The sequence below is a fragment of the Mustela erminea genome, chromosome 7 (genome assembly GCF_009829155.1).
Source record: "Mustela erminea isolate mMusErm1 chromosome 7, mMusErm1.Pri, whole genome shotgun sequence".
Classification (NCBI taxonomy): domain Eukaryota; kingdom Metazoa; phylum Chordata; class Mammalia; order Carnivora; family Mustelidae; genus Mustela; species Mustela erminea.
This window is the reverse complement of record NC_045620.1, coordinates 107,134,533-107,161,186: the sequence shown is the minus strand read 5'-3', so window position 1 is coordinate 107,161,186 and position 26,654 is coordinate 107,134,533. Positions and strand designations below refer to the sequence as shown.

General features: G+C 38.9%; 1 protein-coding gene across 6 annotated transcripts in view; it reads left to right on the top strand.

The window, feature by feature from the left end:
• The window catches only part of MTA3 (metastasis associated 1 family member 3), a 212,038-nt gene that overhangs the window by 91,722 nt on the left and 93,662 nt on the right, over window positions 1–26,654 (top strand). For all 6 annotated transcript variants that reach the window (XM_032352843.1, XM_032352842.1, XM_032352838.1 and 3 more), the window contains exon 4: window positions 11,160–11,286. In XM_032352843.1, the coding sequence (XP_032208734.1) occupies window positions 11,160–11,286 (127 nt within the window). The remainder of the gene's footprint in view (window positions 1–11,159; window positions 11,287–26,654) is intronic.

Genomic DNA, 26,654 nt, shown 5'->3' with positions numbered 1-26,654 from the left:
GAATCACTGTTCTTTATTACCTGATGTCCAGTGGTCCAGTGTTAAGAAAATGGATGTTTCGGGACGCCTGGGTGGCTCAGTTGGTTGAGCAGCTGCCTTCGGCTCAGGTCATGATCCCAGCGTCCTGGGATCGAGTCCCGCGTCGGGCTCCTTGCTCCGCGGGGAGCCTGCTTCTCCCTCTGACTCTCCCTTCCACTCTGTCTGCCTGTGCTCGCTCTCGCTCGCTCTCTGTCTGACAAATAAATAAATAAAAAATCTTTAAAAAAAAAAAAAAAAGAAAATGGATGTTTCATGTCTGCTTTCCTCTTTTTAAATTATTCATTTTTAATTGTTTTGGTTGCTTCTGGTGGGAGGGTAGATCTAGTCCCTGTTAAATCCTTTGTTTGGAAACAGAAATCCTAGTTCTTTAAAACAATTTTTTTAAAGTCAAGGTATTTAAAAAAAACGGAATGGGTAAGCTGTGCAGGTCAGTACATTTCCTATAGGTGTATACATTTCTAACTACAACCTGATCAAACCCTAGTAGGTTCTTTATGCCCATTCCTGGTCATTACTGCTCTCTTCCTCCTACGTAGTCACTATTCTGATGTCTATCTACCATCTGTTAGTTTTGCTAAGTGGAGTTTCTCCAGTATTTGCCCTCTTTGCCTGACTTTTCCCTTCAGTACCCTGTCTGTAGGATCCATTGGTATTACTGCTTATTATTACTTATTTTTTTTTCCAGCCCAGTAGTATTCCTTCTCCTGTTGATGGACATCTGAGTGGTTTCCAGTTTTTGGTACCTGTGACAAAGCTGCTAGGAACATCTTGTACAAGTCTTTTGGTGTACTTAAACTCTAATTCCTTTTTGGGGTAAATACCTAGGAGTAGAATTGTTGGTTTATGGGGGTGTCCATTTACTTCAATAGATATTGCCAGAAAATTTCCCATAGTGGTCGAATCAACTTTTACTTCATTTGTGAATGTATAGGAACTCTAATTGGTGTATGTACTTGATGAGTTTTGGTATTTTCCGTCTTTTAAACTTTCACCATTAGGGGTCCATGAGTTTTCTTTCAGTAGGCCAGAGCCGTCATAGTGGGTTGAGTAATACGAGGGCTGGGGTGACCGACCGTCTTGAGGGGTTCTCTGAGCAGAAGGCTTTCAGTTTTAAAACCAGGACAGTTCCAGTCACCGTAATGAGGCTCTCTGCTGATATAGTCAGCCTGATGGGAAGGTAGGAGTAGGTAATTCCCATGGTCTCCAGAACCTCAAGTAGAGATAAGGCCTGGGCCAGCCTGTGGTCTGGACCCACCCCAACCTCCTGTCTCGTTTCCGTCTCCCGTAAGCAGTGTTTCTTCACAGAAGCTACAGAAGCTTTTTCTGGCCCTTCAGGCTGTCTTAGTTAACTGTCATGTTGTTGGAGCACCCTACAGAATTTTAAAATACTTACTACACGTGAAGGAATATATTCTTACCTGTAATCCTGGGTCATCTCTAAAATATCAGGGCAGGACTTTTATGTCTTTGAAACAGATATCCCCAGAACACATTGGTAGGTACATCAATAAATTTTCTGTCTGTCTGTCTGTCTTTCTTGCCAGGAAAGAAAGAATAGGTGAAATAAACGGCAAGGCTAATCTTCAGGAGATTTTTTCAGCCACAAAAGTTTAGGTTTGATTCCAGTGATGATTGAATGCTATTGAGGGTTTTGTTTTTTGATTTTTGTTTTTTTAATCAGAGCAGAGGAGAAGTGTGAGTTGTGTTGTAGGAAGATGCTGGCTGCTGTGTCCGTAATGATTTGGAGAGAATGGTAATCTGGTGGTGCTGGAAAATTTGGTTACTTCTGATCCTTTTGTTTCTTAAGTTTAAACATTGATAGCAAGTAGAAAAATGCATGGTGGCATGTTAAGGCTGTATAAAATTCCAGATGGACTTTGAATATATTATAAGATTGGGCAGCCTTTGCCAGATGCAGTGTTCTTTGAATAAATAAATGTAAAGCAGAAATAGCTTAAATTTCTGATGGGATCCTAACTTGCTGTAGAACAACTTATGAGTCATTATATCATACAATGTGAGGATAAAATTTGTGAGTTTTCTTAAATCCAGTAAAGTAAAAAAACTCTTTCTTTGGGCAGTTTTTATTTTTCTTTTCAGGTTAGACTTCAGTTAATATTTCTTTGGCAGTGGTCACTCATTCCTGAGTACCTTTCAGGGAGGTCTAGAGGATGGCACAATGTAACACTACACTGTCATTTAACTCTTCCACTGATTCTCTGATGAGCATATAGCAGAGTTTTTCTGGAGATTGTATGACACGCGATGGTACCATTGAGCTCATGATGATGGGTTGTGTGTTTGTAATTTGTATTTTAAAGAGCTCTTCATTTTTTCTTATTCTTTCGTTTTTTTTTTTTTTAAGATTTTATTTATTTATTTATTTGTCAGAGAGAGAGAGAGCGAGAGAGAGAGGAGCGAGCGAGCACAGGCAGGCAGAGTGGCACGCAGAGGCAGAGGGAGAAGCAGGCCCGATATGGGACTTGATCCCAGGATGCTGGGATCATGACCTGAGCTGAAGGCAGCCGCTTAACCAACTGAGCTACCCAGACATCCCAAGATTTCATTTTAATTTCTAATACAGTATTGGTAGATATGACCCATATAAGCCAAAGCTCTTTGAGGTCTTTGATAGGATTTAAGAGTATAAGGGATCCTGAGACTAAGAAACTGTCATAGATGTTCTTTCAGAATAACATTTTCAAATTAGTATTTTATAATAATGATTCTTTACTGAGGCTCAACTGGCATGATTCACCCCACAATTTTTCAGTCAGGGTCTCCACCAGTGGGGTCTAGGTAAGTTTTTGTTTGTTTATAAAAAGTAAAAATGGGTGTCTAGTTGGCTCAGTTACTGGAGCATATGACTCTTGATATTGGGGTCGTGAATTTGAGCCCCACACTGGGTGTAGAGATGACATTAAAAATCCTAAAAATAAAGAAGTGAAAACATTTTAAATTTGTTCTAATTTTAATATGATTTGCCTTCTTAAATAGGAACTGTTGTTTGAGGAGATAGGAATTGTTTCCCAACTATCAAAGATCAGTTTAAAATTCACTTAAAAATGGTAGTAGCAGCTTTTTAATTTAATACTATGTTCGGCATGGTGCTAAGCAATTTATGTGCATTATCTTAATCCTCACAGTAAATGTAAGAGGGAAGAATTGTGTACACATTTTACAGATGAAGAAACTGAGGATTACAAAAAGTAAATAATTTGCGCAAGGCCACGGAACTCTGGACACGTGTTACTAGAATTTGAATTCAGGTGTGGTCCGAAGCCTGGTCTCCTCCACCCTGTTAGATCTTAAAAGAATTGTGAAAAGTGGAGCCCTTTTGAACAGTAACTTTTTGATAGCTTACTTTGTGCAGTCGTAATGTTGCACATCTATCCTTGTGGACACTAACCTGAGTGTTACCCGATAATGCTTACCTGGCCTATTATTAACATTTCTTGAAATCCCATCTTTTTTTATCCTTTAAGTAAAACAGCATGGGTACAAAGATAAATAACCCATTTTTGTTCACAGGGGCTCAGAATCACGTGGCTATAGAGTAAGGCATTCTTTGACAAGTATCTTAAGCTATGGGTGTTGCTTTGTGGCAATGAGGAGGGGACTCTGCCACTTGGAGGTTGGTGAAATCTAAATGGATCAGGTACCAACATCTCAGAGGCTTCTTCCAGGTTTACATTTGATCTTCTTACTTCTGATAACTTTTCATTCACTCCAACATTCTCTTACTTATCTCATGCATTACTTTTTTTAAAGATGTATTTGTTTACTTTAGAGGGAGAGCAGCACACAAGCAGGGGGAGGGGCAAAGGGAGAGGGAGAAGGAGAGAATCTCAAGCAGACTCCCTGCTGAGCAGGAACCACACAGGAGGCTCAATCCCAGGACCCTGAGATCATGACCTGAGCCAAAATCAAGAGTTGGCCGCTTAACTCACTGAGCCACGTAGGCTCCCATCATGCATTTCCCTATAGAAGCATTGGACACTTAGTTCTTGCCTGATTTTGATCTCCCAAGCTGGCCCACTTTTCTACTTTGCTCTCCCCCTTTTTTAATATTCAAAAACAAAATTTATTTGTATATTTATATATATGTATATTTATTCTTATATATTTCAGAAATTGATTAATGCTAGAATACCAGTAGAAATTTATATTTTTGCAAGATGATAGAGATGAAGACAGGATACAGGTTAAAGAAATGATTATTAACTGTAGTGGTTGTTGCCATAAAGGGGAAAAAAAAAAATTTAACATGGATTAGAGTTTAGGTACAGACAAAAGAAAGAAGCGTTTTCCTTCTGTTGGGTCCTAGTTACTTTTTATTTTGAAGTATTTTTAGGAAGCAGTAAAGAGGCAATAATGTAGTATAATTATGAACCTCGTAGCCAGCTTTATCTTCTCTTAATATTTTCACATACTTGCTTCAGATTTTTATAGTGCCGTGTATATCCCCATTCCCTTCCTAGTTTCTCCATAGGTGAATTGATGTCTTAGCTCTGGTGTGCTTTTTTCATTCATGTTTTTATATTTTGCTATATATGTGTGTATTTTTATAGAACACTTTTTGTATTTTAGAAAATGTTATTGTACATATGTATCTTTCTATAGGTTGCTTTTTTGCTTATCATCAAGTTTTTGAGATCCATCCATCTTGGTACTTGGATTCACTTGTGCATTTTTAGCTACTGCATAGAATTTTATTATATGACCGTACTGAAATTTGTCTATTCTTCTTTTGGGCTTTTGTATTGTGTGTGTTTGATTCCTTGTCTTTTTCTCTTTTCTTTTCTCTCCTTTTTTCTTTAATTTTTTTTTTTTCTTAACGGCCCAGAGCAAGGTCTTTTATTTTATTTGTCTTTTTTTTTCTGTTTGTTTGTTTTTTAACCATCACGCCCTGATTTCCTAGGGGATGGGTTCCAGCAGTTCAGGCTCCTCTCCACTGGTTCTCACAAAGTGTGCTTGTCTGGGTGGCACAGGCTGAGGCTTCAGTTGAACCAAAGTACCTTTCTCTTTTTCTTTTCCTGATCATTTTCCTTCATGCAGCTCTTAGAGTGCTTACTTTGTTCAAAATGCACCTTCATGCACCTGGCGAGAATCTTGCCCTGAACGGCAATGCCGATAGCATGCTGGGCCATGCTGTGGACTTTCCGGTTTGCCATGGTAGCATTTGTGGGGCACTGCTTTTGAACAGCACCTGTTCCCTTGGTGTCACAGTACACCTTTCCTGTAGATGGGCATGTGTGGCAGAAGGAGCAACAAACACCCTGTGTTCTGAAAGGCCTAGAGAATTTAGAGCAGGCCCCTCTCCTGTCCCGTTGTGTTGGGCATGTTGGCGCTTTACCAGAAGATGGCGGTTTTGCTGACCTTTTGCATTTTAACATTTTTTTTTTCAGGTTTAGCTTTTTTCCTTTCTGGTATAGTTGACATACCATATAATTCTTTTTTTTTTTTTCTCCAAAAAAATGTATATAACTTAGTAGCTTTTCGTATATTCACAGATTTGTTTAGCCGTAACCATTATTTAATTCCAGGACATTTTGATCACTCTGCAAAGAAACCCCTACCCATTAGCAGTTGCTGATCAGCTTCCCCCTCCACCCATCCTCTAGCAACTACTCATTCACTTCCTGTTGCCATGGGTTTGCTTATTCTGGGCTTTTCATATAAATGGAATCATACAATATATGGCCCTTTGTGTCTTTCACTTTCATGATGTTTCATTTGGTATAATGCCTCAAGGTTTATCTATATTGTAGAATGAATCATCAGCACTTCATTCCTTTTTATGGCTGAATAATGCTAGTCTGTGGTAACTATGTTTAGCTATCTGAGGAGCTGCCAAACTGTGTAACAGAGCAGCAGCACCATTTTACACCAGCAATGCACAAAGATTCTGACTTTTCCACGTTTTTGCCAGTGCTTGTTATGTCTTTTTGATTGTAATCATCCTAGTTGGTATGAAATACCTCACTGTAATTTTGATTTGCATTTCCCTAGTGACTAATGATGTGGAACATCTTTTCATGTACTTACGGGCCTTTTGTATATCTTCTTAGAGAAATGTCTTTTGAAATCCTCTGCCCATTATTTAATTACTGTTTTTTTTTCTTTATTATTGAGTTGTAAGAGTTCTTTATATATTCTGGATATTGGACCCTTATTGGTACATGATTTGCAAATATTTTTTTCCCATTCTGTAGGTTGTCTCTACTTTCTTTTTTTTTTTCTGTTTAAGTAAGCTCTGTGCCAAACGTGGGGCTTAGACTCAGAACCCCAACATCAGGAGTCACATGCTGTACCAACTGAGCCCACCAGGTGCCCCATCTGTACTTTCTTGATAGTGTCTTTTTAAGTACACTTTTAAGTACAAAAATTTTAATATTCAAATTTATATACATACATACATATATGATGTATATATCTACCATATATATTTATATGTATATACGTATCTATATACGCGTGTGTGTGTATATATATATTTTTTGGGGGGGGTTGTTTAGGCTTTAGGGTGCCATAGTGAAGAAACCATTACCTAGTCTAAGGACGTGAAAAGCTATACCTGTTTTATCTAAGAGTTTAATAGTTTTAGCTCTCTCTCTTTTTTCTGAAAGAGAGTGTGTGCTCGTCGAGCACAGGAGGAGGGGCAGAGAGAGAGGGAGAGAGACTGCTGGACTTGATTTTACAACCCTGAGATCATGGCCTGAACCGAAGTCAATAGTCAGTCGCTTAACTGATTGAGCCACCCAGGCGCCCCAGCTTTAGCTCTTAAATTTAGGACTTTGATTCATTTTGCATTAATTTTTGTACATGGTGTGAGGGTGAAACTTCATTCTTTGCATGTTGTTATCCACCTGTTCCCAGGACCATTTGTAGAATTTTATTCCTCTGGTGAATTGTCTTGACACCCTTGTCCAAAATCTATTAACCGTAAATGTATGGGCTTATTTCTGGAATCTTCATGTATATGTCTGTCCTTACGCCAATACCACATAATCTTGATTATTGTAGCTTTAAAAGCTGGAAGTATGAATCCTCTTAGATTTGTTCTCTTTCAAAACAATTTTGGCTATTCTGGGTCACTTACATGTCCATATGAATTTTAGGGTTTATTAATTTTTATGAAAAGGCAGTGGGAATTTTGATAGAAGTTGCACTGGATCTGTAGATAAATTTGGGGTGAATTGCCGTGTTAACCATAATAAGTCATTCAATCTGTGAACATAGTTTCTCTGTTTATTTAGGTCTTTAATTTCCTTTAACAGTGTTTATAGTTTTTCGTATGAAAGATTTGTCCTTTGTTAAATATTTTTCTAAGTATATTTTTTTCTGTTGGTGCCATCATAAATGAAATTGCTTTTTTAATTTCAGTTTTGGATTATTCATTGCTAATGATGGACATGTAACTGATTTTTCTTTATTATTTGCCTCTAAACTACCAAACTGTTTCTCTTCATTCAGGTAGTTTCCTGAAATCTCCATTGTCATAAAAATCCTTCTAATTTTATTGAACTTCCTTATTCCTCTTTTGAAGGTTTTTTTTTCTTACTAGACAAATGAGTTGCATCAATACTGAGCTATTTTTGATCCAATAATTTGGTTCAAACATTTGGGTACTTGTTAAAAGCATCTGCAGACAAATGTTTAACTGCCTGCTTTTTTGTACCGCCTGTGCCAGCTAACATCATCATGGGCTGATACTCCATTAAAATACAGACATAGGGAAGCTTGGGAATAACCTGTGGAGGACTCCTCCTCTCTGCTTTCCCCCTCCATCCCCCACAACTAATATGTAAGAATGAGAATTCTGAACTATTCTGAAAAACACCCAGTTTCAGTTAAGTAACTAGAATCAGTAACGGCTATTCCTTCCCTGCATTCTTTCCCTTACTGTGCAGGTACCTAAATTCTTCATCACTAGCTCTGGTCTTGTATATGTTACATGCCAGTTCTCTAAAGCTTTGCCTGAGTCCCTGATTGTCATCTACTACTGAAAAGACTGATCTCCCGTATCCCAGTGTCTTCTTGCTAATAAACTGTGGTGAAATTATCCCAGCTGTAGAGAAAGTACAGTAAAAAATTTGGTATTATTTCCTATCATTGTATAAAGTATGTATAGAGTATGGGACTTTTACTTTAATAACTTTTGGAAGGTAGCAAATTTGATGTTCCATCAAGCTTGGTAAAATGGTTTAAAAAATTATAAATTTCTAAAAATGGTACATGTACCATGTACCAAATTTCTGATGATGATAATTCTATTAAGTCTTTTAATTTTTTCATTGTCTAAATGCCAGTTTTGCCACTGTTGTCATTTCATGTTTTTAGAATGTTAATGGTATGGGAATTGTTCCTATTCAGAAGCCTGTGTTAATATATGAAAATATATATATGGAATTTAACACTAGTAAATTTTGAAGGTGAGTTTTAGGTGCTGTTTGGTGATTTCTGTCTTTGGCTCGGTTGCATGTCAGAGATTTTAGTCCTTTTCACCCTGTACCAAGAGGTTGTGTAAGAGACAAAGATTTGCTGCGATTATTTGTAGAGTTTGTTGGAGTTTTGGTTCCGTAGGGTATGCATTAGAATTCAGTTAGTTGTGTTTTACAGGACAACAATTTATCAAATACTCATTAAGTAAGGAGTATAATTTTGCGGGTGCTAATAGAGCTAATGCACCAATAATTTCATTGATCTTCACTGGTGAAATGTCTATGGAAGTATCTGGCCGTTTTAGTGTTGGGTTTCTCTTTGAATAGTTTATTAAAAAGAGTGTTCGAAGAACTTTAAGTCACTTTAGTCTAAGTGAGTCTTTTTTTTTTTTTTAAGATTTTATTTATTTATTTGACAGAGAGAGAGATCGCAAGTAGGCAGAGAGGCAGGCAGAGGGAGAGAGGGGAAGCAGGCTCCTTGCTGAGCAAAGAGCCTCATGTGGGGCTCGATCCCAGGACCCTGAAGCTAGGACCTGAGCTGAAGGCAGAGGCTTAACCCACTGAGCCACCCAGGGGCCCCTAAGTGAGCCTTTCTAAATCAGTTTTTCAGGTTCATTTTCAGTCGAAAGCTTTAAGATTTTGAAAGTATTGTAGAAAAGATCTGATACTTAATCCCATTCATTGCCCTTACACAGTTCAAAAACACTGCATAATTAGAAAATTATATAGGTGATAAAATCTCATTTGTGGTTCTTGGTCCGTAAATGAGAATTTACAAGAATAGTGAGAAGCAGAAATATACCTCTGTGTGTGTGTGTGTGTGTGTTGCCCATCAGCGCCCCAAAAGTAAGGCCTCTGAGTCCTAAACTTAAGCTCTTCCTACATAAAGAGCACCCTACCCCTTCGACTAGTCTTACCATCTGAGTCCCCCCCACTGCTATTCCCACCCAGCCTGGCCAGGTAAGGCTGCAGAGGGAGGATCTGTGAGCCCCTAGAGGTATTATATTAAGAAAGTTTTGTGTCTAAAATTACTTAGAATTATATTTGTAAATGATACTTGTTCATATTTTTCTTTACTTTTTAATTTTTTTATTTTTAAAGATTTTATTTCTTTATTTTAGAGAGAGAGAGAGAGAGAGCATAATAGGGGAGAAGGTCAGAGAGAGAAGCAGACTCCCCATGGAGCCTGATGCGAGACTCGATCCTGGGACTCCAGGATCATGACCTGAGCTGAAGGCAGTTGCCCAACCAACTGAGCTACCCTGGAGCCCTCATATTTTTCTTTAAAAAGATTATTAAATGCAGTGTTTTTTTCTTTTTTTTTTTAAACTTTCGTGAAATGTTGCTGTCTCCTGTCCCTTGCTTCCAACCCTGTTTCTCAAGGGCAAATACTTTGAATTGTTTCTTCTCTAATAACTTACGCTCACTGCTTGTCTCTAGCATCTCAAATAGTGCCTGTTTGGGCACCTAATAAATCTTGGTTGAATGAATGAAAGATTATTCTTACTCTGTTTCCAGACTTGATAAATAGTTTATAATTTACAAGTACAGTTCTAGGTTGATTATCATTTTTCCTCTTGAGTAACATTTCTCCACCATCTTAGGTTAGAATAGTGTTGATATTCATATAGAATTCCACTCTGATTCTAGATCTTTGCATGTGACCTATGTTTTCTTTCTGTAAACTTCTGTGATCTTATGTTAGCACTTAAAAAAAAATTAAGTATGCTGGAAATTCAGTGTGGATGTGCCTCTCTCTCAGTAAGGGCAAATGTTCTTGAATCATTTCTTTGATAGGTCTTTCCTTACTCCCTCTCCCCACCAAAAGAGATGAAGAAGTGTGTTTTCCCTATTGCTGTCTTTCTGAACTTCATGAATTATTTTTATTATATTTTATTTATTTTAGCTTTCAGTTTTCACTTACTTATTTCTTTGTCTTAGTGTTGAAATTTCTGGGAGATTTCCTTAGCAGTACCTTCTAATCCTTCCATTAGCTTTTTGTGTGTTATCGAATTTTAAAAGTGTTAACCCTATTTCTTGTTTTCCGATTATTCTTTTTATTTTTTTACTTTCTGGCTATTCTCCTTTTTAAATAGAATATTCGGGATTTAGTTAGAGTATTGTAGATAGACTTTCAACCTTTCCTGCTGGCTTTTTCTCTTGCCCACCCCTCTTTCTCACAATACTTGGTATCTTTGAGGTCTAAGTCACTTCCAAGCTTTGTGCTTGCCTTCTCCTTGCATCTGTCTGTACATATATAGATTATCACTTCCTTCTCTTGGCTAAGTTTGCACCTTTTTTTTTTTTTTTTGCATCTGCTTTCCATCCTCTAAAACTTTTTTTTTTGGCTGATTCTTCTATCGTTGTTTCCACTTTTATTGTCATTGAAATGTGTGTGCATTTTAATTGCTATTTGGTGTGGTTTTATGGGGGAAGAGGAGATAAATGCATATGTTCCATCTGCCATTTTAAAATTAGAGTTCTTCCTCTTTGTTTGTGGCCCCAATTCATGTAATTTTATGATTGTAATGCAAATGACAAGTTAGATATGTAAATTTAAAATAAAATAATGAAAGATGGTTTGAAGAAAATTTTGAGTGAAAAGTTAATCTGTCTTGATGTCCAGATAGATAATGTGCCCTGTAATAATGCATTCTTTGAATTTTATTTATGTAGAAGAAATTGAGGAAGAATCGGAAACCACAATTGAAGCCGACTTGACGGATAAACAGAAGCATCAGCTAAAACATAGGGAGCTCTTCTTGTCACGCCAGTATGAATCTCTGCCTGCAACGCATATCAGGTAAGAGCACCTTAGAGGCTGATAGGAAGTATTCAGTAATATCGTGGCAATGAGAAAAAACACAGAACAGCCTTCTTTGAAGCATTTCTAAATTTGCCTCATGATCTTGCTCAACTTGGTTTACTAAAGGCATCATAATGGGATTTTATCTAGGAAATGTATAGTGTGATTACCTTATTAAAGCCCTGCAGGTGTTCTATAGTCAAGTGACCATTTTAGCTCTGCTTGAATCCAGACTTTCCCAATCCACATGCATGCCTCTTCGCATCCTGCAGAAGAGTGTCCCGCAACCACCAGGAAGTGCTGGTTTTCTCCAGTTCCTAGAACGTTATAGAGGCGGGCATTAGAATCCTAGAGCTAAAACACAAGATCTGGTTCCCAGGCGAGTGATTCTTGACCTTGTAGAATATATGGCCTTTTACTTTCTTTGGAGGATCTCTGGGATGAAAACTATATTTTGTATTACTTAACTCGTTTCTGCTCTGTACTTTGATGGGAAGCCAAAGTGAAAAAATTCTGTCCCTGGTTTGTAGTTTTGGGGGTTGTGGAGGAGCGCTGGTGGCCTTTTATGAAATGTGCTGGTGGTAACATTTAAGCATACATATCTTGGAAGACTAACAAAATGTTTGAACTCAAAAGGTAGGCAGTTACTGATTGTCAAGGTCAGGTCAGCTTCAGAAAGTAGTTGGCATTTATTCAACCTCAGATAGACTGGGGCGAGCCTGGTGGCCTGCGGGTGACGGCAGGGCGCTGTGTGCGAGGGAGGGCATTGTCATTGTCCGCCTCAAGTTACTGCAAGTTTTTCAGCTTTTGTTCATAATCTTTACTTAATTCACCTCTCTACTAGTCATGATTACCTTAAAAATGGTTTATCTAGGGGTGACTGGGTGGCTCAGTGGGTTAAGCCTCTGCGTTCAGCTCAGGTCATGATCTTGGTCAGGGTCCTGGGATCAAGCCCTGCCTCTGGGCTCCCTGCTCAGTGGGAAGCCTGCTTCTCCCTCTTTCTCTGCGTACCTCTCTGCTTACTTGTGATCTCTTCCCTGTCAAATAAATAAATCTTTAAAAAATGGTTTATCTAGAGAAATACGGTATATTAATTTTATTTCAAAAATTAGCCCCTTGTCTTTCCCCCAATGTGGGAATTGGGAATTTGGGAATTTGTCTTTTTTGGCCTAAGTCAGGTTTGGAGACTTACTTAAGCTGTGATTTGGTCCTTGTGTCACACACACACACACCCCCACGCACCCACCCAGTTCCCAGGACTTTTGTGCATATTTCTCTTTTCAGAAATGGATGCAGAGTTTCTAAAGCAGAAAATGTATGACAGAGATACTGGAATTCCTCGTGCTCCAAATCTTTTCAGAAATAATTTGATCTCAGTAGTTAACATGACAGCATTGCTGAAGAAGTTTTTAATTTTTTAAAATTTGAGAACATTTTAAATATTTATTTATTATTTATTTAAATTAAATTTAGTTAATATATAGTATATCATTAGCTTGAGGGGTAGAATTTAGTGATTCATCAGTTGCATACACTACCCATGCTCATTATATCAAGTGTCCTCCTTAAGGCCCATCACCCAGTTACTCCATCCTCCTCCACCTCCCCTCCAGCAACCCCCAGTTTGTTCCCTATTGTTAAGAATCTCTTATGGTTTGCTTCCCTTTCTGTTTTTATCTTACTTTATTTTTCCTTTCTTTCCCCTGTGTTCATCTGTTTTGTTTCTTAAATTCCACATATGAGTGAAATCTTATGGTATTTGTCTTTCTCTGACTTATTTCACTTGTGGATACCCTCTAGTTCCAGCCATGTCATTGCAGATGGCAAGATTTCATTCTTTTTGATGGCTGAGTAATATTCCATTGTGTGTCTATACCACATCTTCTTTATCTATTCATCTGTTGATGGACATCTGGGCTCTCTCCTATACTTTGGCTATTGTGGACATTGCTGCTGTAAGCACTGGGTTGCATGTGCCCCTCGAATCACTATGTTTGTATCCTTGGGATAAATATTAATAGTGCAGTTGCTGTTTCCCAGAGTGGCTGCACCAGCTTGCCTTCTCACCCAACAGTGTAAGAGGGTTCCCCTTTCTCTGTGTCCTCACCAACATCTGTTTTCCCTGAGTTGTTAATTTTAGCCATTCTGGTATGAGGTGGTATCTCATTATGGTTTCAACTTGTATTTCTCTGATGCTGAGTAATATTGAACATTTTCTCATGTGTCTATTAGCTCTTCGACTTTATTAGGTTTTTTAGGGGACACTGTGTTTAAATTGGCTAGAGTTGGGCTGCCTGGGTGGCTCAGTGGGTTAAGTAAGCCTCTGCCTTCAGTTCAGGTTCATGATCACAGGGTCCTGGGATTGAGTCCGGCATCGGGCTCTCTGCTGGGCAGGGAGCCTGCTCCTTCCTCTCTCTCTCTACTTGTGATCTCTCTCTGTCAGATAAATAAAATCTTTAAAAAAAAAAATTGGCTGTGTGACTTGGGTCCTTTGCTGGAAAAAATAACCATGCCAGGTAATGTAGAAACAGTCATTTTATCTACCAGTGGGGTATTTCAAGAAGTAGGAAAGTAAGCTAATTTTTGTTCAAATCGATGGAACATGAAAACATATTTCATAATTTTCTTAAAGACGTAGATAATAAATGCTGAAGAGCCATACGCATTTATTACTTAATTGGAAGAAGCTAGAATATAAAGATTCATTTTAAGCTCAAGAAGTAATGTGGCTAGTCATAAGAATCTTGCCAGAACGAGAATCTGACAAATGGTTTTAAAAATGTATCCAAAACATGCAAGTACATTTTTAATTTACCATCCTGATAGCTTAGAATCTGTTTATAAGTAATGTTTCCTTTAACAGATTGCTTGGAATGGAAAAACTAGTAATGTGTTTTTCATCATCCATAAAAACTGAGACAATATATTGAAATATAATTATTAGGACACCTCTGTGTTGAACACAGAAATTACATAGAATATAGGATCATTCATTCAGTCACTGTTGAACATGTTTTCTGAGTATATTCTAGATTAAGGCATTTACTAGGTACTTAATAAGTTAAGATGAGGTCCCCATCTTACAAATTTAAGGAGTTTATCGGGTGAATTTACTGGCAATTCTTTTGAATTATGATGCGTTATAAACATTTGGGGCTTTTAATTTTTGTTGTTCTGTTCTCTAAGTTGAGAGGGAGTAGTACAGAGCCACAATTTGTCATCTGTGGCTTTCATTGCCAAACAGCTGAATGGGGTTAGGGGCAGTCTCTGGCCAAAGCACAGAGCCGTGCTAGCCAGCCCTCATGCTGATGTAAACAAGTGCACATTGGAGTGATCTTCACATTTTGCTAATGTTGAAGTCATGCCCTATCTATTTCTGCTGTAACAGGAGAAAATTACTGAAGCCCCATTGTTCTTTGGCAGCAAAGAGGGGTAATTTGGTGAATACTGGCTTTTTATTCTCCAGGGACATTATCAAGTGCCCAGAATTTCCTCAGTGGCATATGGAACGTAGGAGAAAACCTGACTGAGGCATTCCTGAGGTCCTTTGTAGTTTGTGAGCCACAATACTCACTGGATATTGTAAGCATTTCACAGTGGCACGGAGGCAACTCTTTGTTCCTTCTGATTCCACTGGCAGAGAGGGAGAGTCACCAGGACCAGGACGGTTCTGGATAGTTAGGGATTTACTTTGTGTTCGTGAGCTAGGTAGGACTTGAGCAATGAAAACATCTTTGGAATGCTTTTTGGGGGTGCAGGAAGAGAGGCAGCTCACATCATGCACAGTGCCTGAAGTCATTACTAACAGATGATATGCTGCAAACTCTCTAAAGCACTATAACATTGTTATGTCACATGCTGGACCTGTTCTGGATATATAATACTGTATTCAGTCTTAGACCATATTTATCAACCTTGGCTTTTAAAAATTCTGACATTCATCGAACCTTTGTGACAGATGTTATTCCAGTTGCTTTATATGTATTTTATTTACTCCTCACAGACTTTATAAAGTAGGTCCTGTTATCCCCATTTTATAGACGAGACTGAAGCATGAAAAGGTTAAGTAACCTGTCAGTTTCATGACTTTTACATAGCAGATTGGGAGATTGAACCCAGACCACATGGCTGCAGATGGACAGAATTATGAAGTGTACATGACCGGAGGTGTTAAACAGCATCAGAGATAAAAGAAAAGCTGTTGAGTTACTTGTTGGATGGGTAGGCTCTCTGATATTTTATTTTTTTCACATAATTTTCTACTCAGATGTTCAGGTCAACAGGACAGACTACATTAAAAACTAAGTTAAACATATAAACTGTACTATTATACTAAAAGATGATGCTGCCGTGCTAGATGTACAGTAGCCGCTGGGACCTACCTGCTTGATTGGGTGCCTGAGTTTATGGATATAACTTGTATTTGGTCCAGTGTCAGTTTTTTCCACATCTTGAACACAAAAAGCTTGGCTTTTTAAAAGCTGCTAATTACAGCATTCTGCGTATGATGATTAATGCCTCTTCCCAGCCTCTGGTGCAGGTAGTTAGTCATTTAAAAAGAGCCAGTTCTTTCCTGTTTGCCAACTTGGGATTCTGGATCACAGCCTTTGAAGTTATGCTTCATTATGTCTTAAAAGCATTTTCTTAGGTACCTGTTGATTATTGGCCTCAAATATTTCCTGCAGTAAGGGCTTTTGGACCTGATGATTTGTCCTCTAAGTCTGTCCTTATTGTGAAGACAGAGTGATGGTGGAGAAAGCATTATATCCATGTTGTTAGACTTGGCCCTCATTCAGAGCATCACTGGTAAGGATCCTGCCTGCCTCATTGCTTAACCTCGTCCATGCATTTTAAGAAGTTCAGAGAAGCTATTTCAGAAAGTGATGTCAGCGGTAGGGTAAGTCTTAAAGACATAAATGCACATAGTGTTCAAGTAGTCCCTTCATGGCAGGGTGCCTCAGAGAAATCCTTACTTCTTATCCCTTTAAACAAATTTTAGGCTAGGATTCCAGAATATAGACATCACCATCATCATGATCTCTGTTCTTGCTCTGTAGAAGACGGGCTGTAACCACAATCAGTAGGAACCTCTCCTTGGTTTCTGCCATGCTGCTGCTGCATGGTTTCCTCACCTCCAAAATGAGGAGCTTTCTTAATTCAATTGAAAAAATATCTTGAGCAGCCATTAAAAATCTTGGGGCTTATGTATAATTTGTCTCGATTGTTCTAGACAGGCATCATCTTAGAGTGTAAGATTCTTGAAGGTTGGTGTCTTTATTTTTCTTTTTCCTGCCTGCTGTGGAACACAGCACAAAACAGCCAGTCAATTCGAAGTTTGCATTGTTTTCATTTAAGTACCTATTCTTGAAGGGAATAAAAAGTCATCAACAGGGACGCCTGGGTGGTTCAGTTGGTTAAGCAGCTGCCTTCGGCTCAGGTCATGATCCCAGCGGATCCCAGCGACCTGGATTCGAGTCCCACATCGGGCTCCTTGCTCCACAGGGAGCCTGCTTCTCCCTCTGCCTCTGCCTTCCACTCTGTCTGCCTGTGCTCGCTCTCTCTCTCTCTGACAAATAAATAAATAAAATCTTAAAAAAAAAAAAGTCATCAACAGATAGTAGAATAATCTCTTCTCAACTATTACTGATCATAAGTGAAATTTTAGATTATGTGCCTCCCTCCTTTCATGAGAATGAAGGATTGGATGTCTGGAATTACAGGTTACTCGGGACTCTCAGAGAGTGAGTTATCAGAGTCAGCGTCAGGCTTTTACCTGGAGGGCTAGGCAGAGGATAGGAAGTTGTTTTTGTGTGCATACTATCACTGAATAATGTGAGTTTATGAACAGTAGATAGCAACCATGAGAAAGGGAGAAATTGAAGTTTCTAGCGAGCAGGAGTTACTTGAAGGATGGAAGACCAGAGTTCTTTTCTTGATCCCCAATATTGGTAAGGTTAGGGAAATAGATAAATAACTCTAACATATTTGAGTGTTACTATAATTAGAAACATCAGATTATAATATGTGCATATCTAATAGTTCCATTATTTGGATTTTATTTAACCGAAGTTCCTGATGCAAGTTTGTAGAGAGATACATACTCGTTTGTTGTTTATTGAAGACTTATTTTATTTAGTCAGTAGTTTTTACTCTGTGAATAAATGAAATCATTCTCATTAGTAAGTATGTGTCTGCATCATGAGTATAAATAGGAATTTGGTATTTGATAGGTTTTAGATTTAATATCAGAAAATGCAAGCAACTTTTTTTTTAAAAAAGATTTTATTTATTCATTTGAGGGAGAGTGAGAGAGAGAAGCATATTCCCTACTGAGCAGGGTGCCTAATGTGGGGCTTGATCCCAGGACCTTGGGATCATGACCTGAGCTGAAGGGAGACACTTAACTGACTGAGCCACCCAGGTGCCCTGCAAGCAACTTTCATCTTTAGGGTTTTCCATATTTTGGGTTTTCTTCCTGAAATGCAAACACATCAGACATAGAATGGGAAGAAGTTTATTTGCAAATTTGGACATTAGACAGAGAGGGAAAAGACCATTTTGATTTCATTTTTATCACTTTCCTTGCTGACAACATGGCTGGTTCTAACAAAGACAGAATAGATGGAAATTCACTGAGAACTCTGCTTTATCCTCCTTTCTCCAGTAGCAGTAAACTAGTATCATTAACTATTGGTGCCATGTGATGCAGACCTGTTTTTAATTTAAGGGTACATTTTTCTTGCAAAATGCTCTTTCTTTCAAGAATCATTGTCAGTTCAGAGGCGCTTGTGTGGCATAGTCAGGTGTCTGACTCTTGGTTCTAACTCAGGTTCTGATCTCAGAGTCATGTGATTGAGCCCCAGCATTAAAATTTTAAAGATTTGGGGCACCTGGGTGGCTCAGTGGGGTAAAGCCTCTGCCTTTGGCTTGAGTCATGGTCCTGGGGTCTTGGGATCGAGCCCCATGTCGGGCTCTCTGGTCAGCAGGGGGCCTGCTTCCCCCCGCCACCCCCCTCCGCCTGCCTCTCTGCCTACTTGTGATCTCTCTGTGTCAAATAAAAAAAAAAATCTTTGAAACTTTAAAGATTTTATTTGAGAGAGAGAGAGATTACATGAGAGAACAAAAGCAGTGGGGAGGGGCAGAGGAAGAGGGAAAAGCAGACTCCTGGCTGAGCAGGGAACCTGAAGAGGGCCTCCATCCCAGGACCCTGGGACCACAACCTGAGCCAAAGGGAGATGCTTAACCTACAGAGCCACCCAGGTGCCCCTACATTTTAAAATTTTAAAATAAATATGTTTATTTTCTGATAGTGAAAGAGTTTTAATTTATTGTTTAAATGTTGAAAATAGGGGCGCCTGGGTGGCTCAGTGGGTTAAGCCGCTGCCTTCGGCTCGGGTCATGGTCTCAGGATCCTGGGATCGAGTCCCGCATCCGGCTCTCTGCTCAGCGGGGAGCCTGCTTCCCTCTCTCTCTCTGCCTGCCTCTCCATCTACTTGTGATCTCTCTCTGTCAAATAAATAAATAAAATCTTTAAAAAAAAAAATAAATAAATAAATGTTGAAAATACAGGAAGAGGCACGTACACAAGCACATACCCTTGTCATTTCTGCATTCAGCACCACTGACATTTAGATGTGTCATTCCTGCATTTCTCTTTTCTACTCTTAATGTGTACCATTGGACTGGGGCTGTGCATTGCCAGAAGTGCCCAGGAATGGCAGAGGCACTGCATTCCATGTGTGTGGGACTTCCTCTCTCATTAAGTAGTGCTTACACTTCTTTTTTTTTTTTTTTTTAAATAGTGCTTACTCTTCAGCGCCACTGGGATCATCTTTGCTCTTTCTAGGTTGGTTGGTTTGTTTTTAAATATTTGAGAAATGTGGTTGGAAAAGGAACAATGGAACAGCAGGAGGAGGGGAGGACCGTTAAATAAAGGCTGGAAAAATTCCATTCTTGAGAAGCTGACAGACATGCCTGATAAGTTTGATATATGTGAGGGAGCAGAATAAAACTAGAGTAAGAATACTTTGTCACTCAGAAACAGTGCTCATTCAAAAACAAATCCAAGTGTCACCGCCCTGGAATAGGCAAAGATTTCCTGTGATCATGAAGGTACTACTCTTCAATGTTTTCTTGAAGTTTGACTGTTCTACCTTTTGTATTTTTTAACCCCCCCTTTGAAAAAAAAAAAAAAAAGGTAGCGGCTCCGGGGTGGCTCAGTGTGTTAATCCTCTGCCTTCAGCTCAGGTCATTGTGTCAGAGTCCTGGGATCGAGCCCCTCATAGGGCTCTCTGCTCAGTGGGGATCCTGCTTCCTCCTCTCTCTCTGCCTGCCTCTCTGCCTACTTGTGATCTCTCTCTCTGTCAAATAAGTAAATAAAATATTTAAAAATAAATAAATAAAATTTTTTATTTTTTAAAAAAAAGAAGTTCTGTACCCAGCAGGGGGCTCATACTCACGACCTAATCAAGAGTCTCATGCTCCACCAACTGAGCCAGCCAGGTGCCCCACCTTTTGTGTGTAAGTCTGTTTTATGTATATGGTGTGAAGAGGGGTTAGTCAGAAAACTAAGATTAAAAGATACGTTTCGGGTGCCTAGGTGACTCAACCGGTTAAGCCTCCAGCTCTTGGTTTTGGCTAGGTCATGATCTCAGCATCGTGAGATTGAGCCGCTGGGTTCCGCGCTGGGTGTGGAGCCAGCTTAAGATTCTCTCTCTCCCTCTCTCCTGCTCCCAAAAAAGAGATATCATTTACAGTCATCAAAAAGCATCAAACACCTAGAATAAATCTAAAGAAAGATGTATGAGAAAAGGGGAAGGATGTGTAAAAATTACATAGAAACTACAAAGGATTGCTGACGGAATTAGATAAATCTGTGTAAATTGAGAAGCTGTTTCTAAAACTTATGAGAATGGGAAGGACCGAGAACATTGAAAGCAACAGTGTTTTCAGAGCTTTGTTTGTGGACTCCTGAGTGTCACTTAGAGCTTTTCAGGGGCTTTGTGAGATCGAAACGATTTTATAACAATAGTAACATGCTACTTGCCTTTTCTATGTGTTGATTTTGCAAAAGCTATTGTGGGTAAACTCAACATGAACCAAGTCAGGGGCACTAACTTGTGCTAGAGTTGTCACTGTGTTCTTCACCTCTGTGCATTTCCAGTAAATCAAACAAAAAACTAAAATGACAAGTTCCACTTAAGAATGTTCTTGACAAAATAGTACAATTTATTATTTTAATAAATTTCAATTCCTCCTGTTTTATTTTTTAATTTTTTAATTTTTTAGGGGTGGGATAGAGGGAGAGGGAGAGAGAAACGCAAGCAGGCTGTGCACTGAGTGTGGAGCTGGATGCGGGGCTGGATCTCACCACCCTGATACTGCGACCTGGGGTGAAACCAAGAGTCAGAGGCTTAACCCACTGAGCCATTGAGGCTATTGTCTTCCAGAATTTTCATGAAATCTTTGAAACCGTTGTGGGTGATGGCCTCTTTTTGAATGGTTTTAGGTTCTTTTATTTCTAACTCTCTTACTTTCATTTTAAAGGCATCTCAGAAAAGAGGAGATAAACATTTGAGCTTTGTCTGTCATTTAATTAATTATTATTCTGTTCAGGCTCTAAAAGTAATACCCACCCCACATTAGAATGCTGTTAAACTTCTCTCAGGTCACTAAAAAATATAGTTTACAGTATTGGGCCTTGTCTCTCTGTGTCTCTTTGTCAAGTAGACTTGTCAAACTGTTTGGGAAATGCATTGTGACTCTGATAAGTTTATTCACCAGTGAAAAAACATTTCCATTCATTTCTAAAAGTTGGAATTTGAAAAATTTTTTGATCCATGTTTTACTTAGAGCAAATAATACTTGAAGGTAAAATTTTTCTTTAGGTGGTCATGCATATCAGAAACTAATGTATGAACTGAAAATGTGTATCTGTGGAGTAGAGTTTTTTTTTTTTTTTTTTTTTTAATAAAAAATGTTCCAGAGACTGTGAAGCTGTAGTTAATAGATGAGAGTTGATGGGAATAGATTGCCATAGTGAGTTTATGAATTGGCATGGTTGGGGGACAGTATATCCATATATGGTTTGAAGTAAATTGGCATACAAAAGCAGTGGATAATAAAGAAAATGTGTTTTGTTGTCAAGATCACAGAAAACTGATCTGCTCCCCTCCTTTTAAAAAAACATAAACATTTGGTTGGAAGAACAAATACTGTTAAAATGTCTATACTGCCCATAATAATCTACAGATTTAATGCCGTCCCTATCAAAATACCAATAGTATTTTTCACAGAACTAGAACAAATATCCCTAAAATATGTATGGAACCACCAGAAGACCTCAAACAGCCAAAGCAATCCTGAAAAAGAAAAACTTAACTGGAAGTATCACAATTCCAGACTTCAAGTTATATTATAAAGCAGTAGTACTTAAAACAGTATGGCACTGGTATAAAAGTAGATACATAGATCAGTGGAGCAGACTAGAAAACCCAGAAATAAACCCATAATTATATGGTCAATTAATCTTTGACAAAGGAAGAACGAATATGCTGTGGGAGAAAGTCTTCTTCAAGTAAGTATTGGGAAAACTGGATAGCTAATTACATGCAAAAGAGTAAAATTGGACCATATTTTTTTTACCATATACAAAAGAAAAAACCCCACTAAAAATGAGTTAAAGACCTAAATGTGAGACCAGAAACCATAAAAATCATTGAAGACAGCACAGGCAATAATTTCTCTGACATCAGTTGTAACACAATTTTCCAAGATATATCTCCTGAGGCAAGAGTAATAAAAGCAAAAATAAGCTATTTAGGGGGCACCTGTGTAGCTCAATTGTAAAGCATCTGCCTTTGGCTCAGGTCGTGGTCCCAGGGTCCTGGGATTGAGCCCCATGTCAGGCTCCCTGCTCAGCAGGAAGACTGCTTCTCCCTCTCCCACTCCCCCTTGCTTGTGTTCCCTCTCTTGCTGTCTCTCTTTCTGTCAAATAAATAAATAAAACCTTAAAAAAACAACAACAAAACTATTTAGGACTACATCAGAATAAAAAGTTTCTGTACAGTGAAGGAAAAAAATCAAAATTAAAAGGCATCCTACGGAATGGGAGAAGATATTTGCAAATGACATATCCAATAAAGGATTAATATACAAAATATATGAGGAACTTACTCAGCTCAACACCGAAAAAATAGATAATCTGATGAAAAATGAGTAGAAGACATAAACATTTCTCCAAAGAAGACATATAGATGACTGACAGGCACATAAAAAGATTTTGTTCAGCATCACTTATCATCAGGGAAAAGTTTCAGGCAAACTGAAACTATACTGTCAGAATGGCGGAAATTAAAAACTCAAGAAACAAGTGTTGGTGAAGATGTGGATAAAAAAAGCAACCCCCTTGGGACACCTGCCCAAGTGGGTGGCTCAGTCTGTCAAGCATCTGCCTTTAGCTCAGGTCGTGATCCCAGGGTGCTGGGTTCAAGTCTCGTATTCTTTGGCTCCTTGCTCGGCAGGAAGCCTGCTTCTCCCTCTGCCTCTGTCCCAGCTGTGTGCTCTCTCTCACTGATAAATAAAATCTTAAAAAACAACAAAACAAACACTTCTCTCTTTCAAAAAAAAAAAAAAAAAAAAAAGGAAACCCTCTTGCATTGTTGGGAATGTGAACTGGTGCAGCCACTTTAGAAAACAGTATGTAGTTTCCTCAAACAATTAAAAATAGGAAAAAAAAATTTAAAATACTCACTACTAGGTATTTACTCCCAAAATACAAAAACACGAATTCAAAGGGGTACATGTACCCCTGTGTTTATTGCAGCATTGTTCACAATAGTCAAACTATGGAAGTAGCCCAAGATAGGTGAATGGATAAAGAAGATGTGGGGTGTGTGCGTGCACACATACACACAGGAACATTGCTCAACCATAAAAAAGAATGAGGGGCGCCTGGGTGGCTCAGTGGGTTAAGCCTCTGCCTTCGGCTCAGGTCGTGATCTCAGGGTCCTGGGATCGAGCCCCACATCGGGCTCTCTGCTCAGCGGGGAGCCTGCTTCCTCCTCTCTCTCTGCCTACTTGTGATTTCTCTCTATCAAATAAATAAATAGAATCTTTAAAAAAAAAAAATGAAATCTTGCCATCTGCAAAATGGTGGATGGAGCTGGAGAATATAATGCTAACTGAAATAAGTCAGTCAGAGAAAGACAAATACCATATGATCTCACTCATGTGTGGAATTTAAGAAACAAAACAAAAGAGCAAAGGAAAAAAGAGACAAACCAAGAAATAGACTCTTTATATAGAGAGAACAAACTGATAGTTATCAGAATGGGGTGGGGTAGGGGCATGAGTGAAATAGGTGATGGGAATTATAACATTCACTTAATCATGATGAAAAAAAATTTTTTAAAATGTAAACGGTAGGCCCTTGGGTGGCATAGTAGGTTAAACGACTCTTGGGGCGCCTGGGTGGCTCAGTGGGTTAAGTTGCTGCCTTCGGCTAGGGTCATGATCTCAGAGTCCTGGGATCAAGCTCCACATTGGGCTCTCTGCTCAGCAGGGAGCCTGCTTCCTCCTCTTTCTCTCCTGCCTCTGCCTGCTTGTGATCTATCTCTCTGTCAAATAAATAAATCTTTAAAAACAAACAAACAAAAAAAAACAAAAAAAAGTCTGACTCTTGGTTTCAGCTCAGGTCCTGAGCTCAGGGTCATATTGATCAAGCCCCGAGTCAGGTTCCATGCTTAGCACAGAGTCTGCTTGGGACACTCTCTTCCTTTGGGGCACTTGGGTGGCTCAGTCATTAAGTATCTGCCTTTGGCTCAGACCCTGATCCCAGAGTCCTGGAATTGAGCCCCGCATCGGGCTCCTTGCTCCATGGGAAGCCTGTTTCTCCCCCTCCCACTCCTCCTGCTTATGTTGCCTCTCTTGCTGTGTCTCTCTCTGTCAGATAAATAAAATCATTAAAAAAAAATGTAAACATTTGGGGAGGATATGTAATATATTGACATGGCTCAAAATCATAGTATGGGGTTCAAAATCAAAATGTGGAGTACACAGTAAAATTTCTTGCTCCTATATAGCCCCCCAACCCATCACTATTCCTAGAATCTTGTGTATACTTCTGGAAACATTTCATGTACATAGAAGAAATGAGATGTATGTATTTGTGTCTGTAATAAGTCGTGGAGTAAATTATACACTATTATATTATACGTTGTGAACATGCTATAAAGGCCCCTACCTATTGGAGTTGTATCTTTCCACAGTAAGCTTTATTCAGTCAAAGCAAGGTTAACATAATTGTAAACTGGGGGTTTACAGACTCAGTGATGTTTGTAATTGTGACAGTTGTAAACTGGGGTTCCAGACTCAGTGACATTTCACTATACATTCAACTTGCCTTCATACGGGGCACACAAAGCAAAGCACAGTACAAAGTCACACAGCAAATAAGATACAGTAAGGGGTAAGGAGTAAACGAACCAGATGCTAAGTCAGTCTGTGAGTGCAGAGTTGAGATGAGGTCTTGGTCCCATCCAGGTCAGCTCTTGGTGCTTACTGCTTATTAGGTTCGATCACTGGAGCATCTCTGTTGTGGTCAGAGATCAATCTGGCAGAGCTTTCAGGGGGCAGTTGCCTTTTTAATGCACCCAGACACGGAAGGGTCAGCATCTAGAGAGTATGTTTGCTGCAGAAGTCTTTCATTTTTAAAGGAGAATAGTTAGTCCTGGGCCTGGGCCTTGCAGGTCTCTTCTAGTTGTACTGATTATCAACTCTCAGTTCTTCCGGGCAGTCTTGGCTTTGCGGGTTATCAGTTTTGGAAGCCATCAGCCCATGCTGGTTTCGGTGGTATCTGGTCTTAACTGTAATGCCCTTGGCATTACATCACTGCTTGACATGAGTCACTGCTTGACATGAGTGACTCCATCTTACTGTCTGTGTTGTGGTTTTTAAATGAAATTATTTTGGTCATAATTCCATATCTGATAGCAAAGATCTGCTTCATTCTTTTCTGTAGCTGTTTTATATGTCTAATTTGTTTAATCCTAATTGACAAACAACTGGTTCATTTTAGTCTTTTGGTGTTAAAATGAATCCTGCAAAGAATAGACTTGGTCTATTCAAAGAATAGACTTGGTCACTTCACAGTGTGATTTTGAGGAGATGTACAAAATAAATTTTACCAAGTAAAATAGATGAGAATGTCCTAATTTTTTTTTTTTTTTTGGATTTTGTATTTATTTGTATTTCTGTGCAGGGAGATTCAAGTGAAAAAGGATTTGTGATTTGTTTTTTGTTTTATGGGTTGTTTTACTTTTTTTTTTTTTAAGATTTTATTTATTTATTTGACAGACAGAGATCACAAGTAGGCACAGAGGCAGGCAGAGAGAGAGAGGAGGAAGCAGGCCTCCTGCTGAGCAGAGAGCCAGATGTGGGGCTCCATCCCAGGACTCTGGGATCATGACCTGAGCTGAAGGCAGAGGCTTTAACCCACTGAGCTACCCAGGCACCCAGGTTGTTTTACTTTTTAGGGTTTTGTAATTTTTAAGTTTAAGTCTGTAAGGCCGGCCTTTTATGTCATCTTTAGAGAAAACAACAACCAAAAATGTTAACTAAAGCTCTATGCCTAATGTGGGGGTTGAACTCACAACCCCACATGCTCTAGTGAGTGAATCAGCCAGGTAACCTGAGAAAACAAATTTTTAAAAAAGATTTATTTATTTATTTATTTATTTGATAGACAGAGATCACATGTAGGCAGAGAGGCAGGCAGAGAGAGAGAGGAAGGGAAGCATGCTCCCTGCCAAGCAGAGAGCCAGGACCCTGGGATCATGACCTAAGCCAAAGGCAGAGGCTTTAAGCCACTGAGCCACCCAGGCGCCCCCTGAGAAAACAATTTTTAAAAGATTTATGTTTATTGAAAAATAGGTAGTGATGCTAACATAGAACTCCCTTAAATTTGCAGACTTTCTTCAGATTAGCTATTAATATTAAAGGAACTTATTTGGAATCTAAAAAAAGATTCTAATAAAAGGATTTTTCTTCCTGTACTAATTTTTATTATGCCAATGTTTTTATTTTAAGATGTTAGATTTTTGCGATTTTATTGCTGTTTGTAAACAAAATTTTAATTAGCCAAAAGAGTACTGTTGATGACTACAAGTAGTCCTGCTTAAGAAGCTAACACAAGAGGGGGCGCCTGTGGCTCAGTTTGTTAAGCAGCTAGCTCTTGGTTTCAACTCAGGTTATGGTCTCGTGGGTCATGGGATCAAACCCCACATTGGGGGGAAAATGTGCACTCAGCAGGGAGTCTGCTTGAAGATTCTCTTCTTCTGCCCTCCCCCTGCTCACACTCTCATGCT